Genomic DNA, 5,063 nt, shown 5'->3' with positions numbered 1-5,063 from the left:
GAGGGAAAACATAAGCAGTAATAACTTCCTTTGAGGATTGTGACACCGCCAGGGACGTCCCGGAGCGGAGACCGAGTGACACCCCGCCGTGACATCATTGCGCATGCGGTCATTTATTTGACCCCTGCCGTCGAACATCTTTGTGATGGACACCGGCAGAGAGAGGAGGGGGACGTTCACCCGGCGGGATGAGGTATGCCACCGGGTCCCCTCCTCTCTCCTGACACTGTCGGGCTCTCGGTCCATGACCGAGTGCCCGACTTTTTAGAGGGGGTGACACCAAAATGACTGTCAGTCATTTTGGTGTCACCCCTCCAATGGTGTCACCCGGGTAACACCCCCGCATCCCCCTTGTGATGCCACTGGACACCTCCAATCTACTGTATAGGGTTCCAGAGAGATGGAAGACTTAGCATACCATAGGACTTGACTACAGCCGTGCAAAACAAAGATCTCAGGCCTTTAATAGCATCAACCTGATATTGAGATGCTCAGTTTGAACCCACATCCGCAGGGGAGTGGCTAAGGAGTGAGACACGCCCCCTTGCTTATTTGCAAAGATAAGATCAGAGTGTCTTGTCTGCAGGATACACATACAGTCTAAGAACCGTGCAATGGTATAGAATTCCCATGGCTTGCCGTGCTTTCAGTAGAAGTAGCTGACTTTCTGTTCCTTCGCTTGTCTCTGTCTAGAAGTCCCTGGCTTCCCTCTTCTGCTTTTTATAAGTCTGTCACTTTCAGAATCCGTCCTTTGTCCTTTGTACAAAAAAATTGGGACATTTGATTGGTTGCTCTGACAGATTCCGCTTTTTGCTTTATTATAAGAGAGATTTTTTTGTGCGTTTTGCTTTTTGTTGTCTTCAGTAGTAGTAGCAGCTGCTGTCGGCTACATGCCGATAAGAGGCAGAAGAGAGGCTCCTCCTCCCCTTTCCAGCATCTCCCTTACTCTCCATAGCACAGCTGCAGGATCCATGCTTGAGGTGTCGGAACAGTGTCGGATGGATGTTCAGCTTGCTGGTTGACTCCCAAGTGGCCAGCAAGCCCACTTCCTCCCACTTCTAACACTTTACTTGTTTCCGCCTTTGTAAGCTATCCCCCAATTAATAATTGATTACGCCCCCTTATACAGGAGGGGTCCATTTTACTGTCCACATCCTCACTGCATGATTCCAGCAGTCAAGGCTCCCTCTCCTTGCAGGTCACGGGATCTGCCATTTTGCCAACTCCTATTTTTATTATCCTGTTTCAGGTCAGAGCGGTTTGGGGAAATCCACATTGGTGAATACTCTCTTCAAATCAAAAGTCATTCGTAAGGCTCCGGGTGCCAGTATCCCCAAAACACTGGAATTGAAAGCCATCAGCCAAGGTGAGAAATGGTCCAACTAACCAGCTGCACTGATAGCAGAAAATACACACTATGGCTTAATGTTGTGGACACCTCGCCATCACACCTACTATATGACCAAATGTGTGTGGACATCTGACCATCACATACTATATGACCAGAGTTTGTGGACACCTGACCATCACATCTTCTATATGACCAAACATTTGTGGGCATCTGACCAACGCACCTTCTATATGCCCAAACGTTTGTGAACATCTGACCAACACACCTACTATATAACCAAACGTTCATGGACACCTCACCATCACATACTATATGACCAAACGTTTGTAGACATCTAACCATCACACCTACTATATGGCCAAATGTTTGTGGACATCTGACTATCACATACTATATGACCAGAGTTTGTGGATACTTCACCATCACATCTTCTATATGACCAAACGTTTGTGGACATCTGGCCATCACACCTTCTATATGACCAAATGTGTATGGCCATCTGACCAACACACCTACTATATGACCAAACGTTCATGGACACCTCACCATCACATACTATATGACCAAACGTTCATGGACATCTCACCATCACATACTATATGACCAAACGTTTGTGGACATCTGACCATCACATCTTCTATATGACCAAACGTTCATGGACATCTCACCATCACATACTATATGACCAAACGTTTGTGGACATCTGGCCATCACACCTACTATATGACCAAACGTTCATGGACATCTCACCATCACATACTATATGACCAAACATTTGTGGACATCTGACCATCACATCTTCTATATGTCCAAACGTTCATGGACACTTTACCATCACATACTATTTGACCAAAGGTTTGTGGACATCTGACCATCACATCTTCTATATGACCAAACGTTCATGGACACCTCACCATCACATACTATATGACCAAACGTTTGTGGACATCTGACCATCACATACTATATGACCAAATATTTTTGGACATTTGACCATCACACCTACTATATGACCAGAGTTTGTGGACATTTGACCATCACACCTTCTATATGACCAGGGTTTCTGGCCATCTGGCCATCACACCTACTATATGACCAAACGTTTGTGGACATCTGGCCATCACACCTAATATATGGCCAAAAGGATGAATAGCTCCCTTCCAAATGATTGAGTTCAGGTGTCTTCAGTAAAGGGTTCTGTTAATAGTACAGCATACAAGACAGTTTAGACAATAGTGCTCTTCCTAACTTGTGTTAACAGTTTGGTGAAGGCTCTTATTTGTTCCAGCATGACTGTCCACTGTGTACAAAACCCGCTGCATAAATACATGGTTGGATGAGTTTGGTGTGGAGGAACTTGAGTGGCCTGTATAGAGCCCTGACATCAACCCTTCTAAACACCTTTGGGATGAACTGGCATGCCTATTGCAGACCAGGACTTCTTGTCCAACCTCAGGACCTGACCTCACAAAGTCTCTATTGGCTGAATGGACACAAAAACCTACAGACACCCTCCAAAATCTTGTGGAACGTTTCCCCAGAAGAGTGGAGGCTGTTATAGCTGCAAAGAGGGGGAGGGTGTCATCTCCATATTAATGGTTTGGGAATTGGATGTCCAACAAGTTCATATTGGTGTGATGGCCAGGTGCCCACAAAGATCTGACCATTACAATGTACTTTGTTGTTTTTTTATAGGACCTGTTCACACCAATTTGTTACATTGTAACTTACTGGGGGGAAAAAGTCCCTCATACTGCAATCTGGTCACATTGCCTTGTATTATGCCTTTTAACTCGATTCAAACAGGTCATTAAATAAAAGAATTCAATGCAGTTAAATAACATTAACACAGCACACCTCAAATGCCTTTGTTAGACATAAAGGGAACTATCATAGTTTTGGGTCATCTTTATTTAAATGTAGACCTTTTTAAACTAATGGTTTATATATATCTTTTGGTGTAAGAAAAAAAAAAAGGACAGTTGTGGAGGGAAGAGGGACATTTGGATAAATAGGGGATGGATATGACCAATAGATGAGCGTACAGTGAATAGCCCTGACTCTCTCTACTCTCTGCAGTGATCGAGGAACGAGGTGTGGAGATGAGGCTCACCGTCATTGACACGCCAGGATTTGGGGATCAGATCAACAACCAGAACTGGTATGAAAACTAAGTTTCATCTCTTCACTGATATTGTATCGATGTTCCCGGGCTTTCCACTCAATTGACTCGTTGCCGACTTCTTTTTGGAAGTCTAAGTTCTGGACGGCCTTCCTTTTCCTTTGGTAAGCCACTGACCTAGAACAAGCACCTGTGTATTGAGCTTCCGGACCTTTCATATACACATGCTTGTTCCAGGCCAGGCTAGTGTCTTACTAGGTCAAGTTTAGTGGCTTCTATATTTCTTTATCTGGCACGTTACTGTTAATAATATTTCCATACCCACTGTATTAGGTATGCCCATCCTCGTAGTAAGTGAGGGTCATGTATGGGCCCTTATAGCCTAACTGCTGCTCCCCTCTTCCTCTGGGTCCTGAGTTACACATATCCCCTGTATCATCTCTCCATCTAATTTACCTCTACATTTCAGCTGGGACCCGATCATCAAATACATCCATGAACAGTACGAGAAGTACCTGAGAGAGGAGATTCTGGTGAACCGGAAGCGTCGTATTCCCGACTCCCGCATCCACAGCTGTATCTACTTCATCCCCCCGACGGGTCACTGGTGAGTGTGCAGTCATTGCAACAAAGTGACAGATTCACCCTATGGACAATACTCGGAAGATAACACTAAGGACTATCCCACTGGCACTAATGGCAAAATTCTCACATCTTCACCTATGGCATCGTGTCCTTGCTGCCTGAACCCACAAAGTGTCACTCTGTGTCGACTTCCCTACCAGCCATTGAGATTGTGCAGCACTTTATCCAGCGATGGAGCTCCCACTATAGGGGAAGTGCTGGTTTCATTTCTGTGTTTCACCTCTGTGTTATGACCCAGAAAATCATTCCCACTGCCCTACTTCACAATACCGAGTGTCAGCCTCTTGTGTGGAAAGGCTAAAAGTTTGCCGAAAGTATCATGCCGAGATGTTTGATCCTTGTAAAATGTACTGCCAGTCCGTACTGTCAGTGCATGCATTACTATGCCAGTCTATGCATTACTATGTCAGTCCATGCGTTACTATGTCAGTGCATGCATTACTATGCCAGTCCATGCATTACTATGTCAGTCCATGCATTACTATGTCAGTCCATGGATTACCATGTCAATCCTTGCATTACCATATCAATCCTTGCATTACTATGTCAGTCCCTGCATTACTATGCCACTCCATGCATTACTATGTCAGTCCATGCATTAATATGTCAACCCTTACATTACCATGTCCAGGGCCGTCCCTATAATGAGGCAGACTGAGGCTGTAGCCTCAACCAGCATTTCTTTGAGTCACATGCAGCCCCCTTTCATGCCAGAGCATCCCAGGTTGCTAACAGCCGGCGGGGAGATGTGTAAGGGCCATACGCATCTTTCCCCTCAGCTCCTGGCAATCAGGGACACCGAGGAGCTGAGGGGACCCCCAACCCTGCCCCTTCCGGTTAGCGTGCACCACAAGTACCCCACCACCACCCATCTCCCGCTCAGCCACCCCCCTTCACCCCCCCCCCCTTTGCCGCCAAAAGCTTCGGGGCTTTCCTAATACAAAT

General features: G+C 45.7%; 1 protein-coding gene across 1 annotated transcript in view; it reads left to right on the top strand.

Moving 5' to 3' along the window:
- Positions 1–5,063, top strand: part of SEPT12 (septin 12) — a 28,297-nt gene that overhangs the window by 15,083 nt on the left and 8,151 nt on the right. The window contains exons 3-5 of the mRNA XM_018558584.1: positions 1,250–1,366; positions 3,431–3,512; positions 3,943–4,080. Coding sequence (XP_018414086.1) covers positions 1,250–1,366; positions 3,431–3,512; positions 3,943–4,080 — 337 coding nt within the window. The remainder of the gene's footprint in view (positions 1–1,249; positions 1,367–3,430; positions 3,513–3,942; positions 4,081–5,063) is intronic.

Source organism: Nanorana parkeri, unplaced genomic scaffold, assembly GCF_000935625.1.
Source record: "Nanorana parkeri isolate BGI_ZX_2015 unplaced genomic scaffold, ASM93562v1 scaffold347, whole genome shotgun sequence".
Lineage (NCBI taxonomy): Eukaryota > Metazoa > Chordata > Amphibia > Anura > Dicroglossidae > Nanorana > Nanorana parkeri.
Note: the sequence above shows the minus strand (reverse complement) of the source record. Positions and strands in the feature narration are given on the sequence as shown.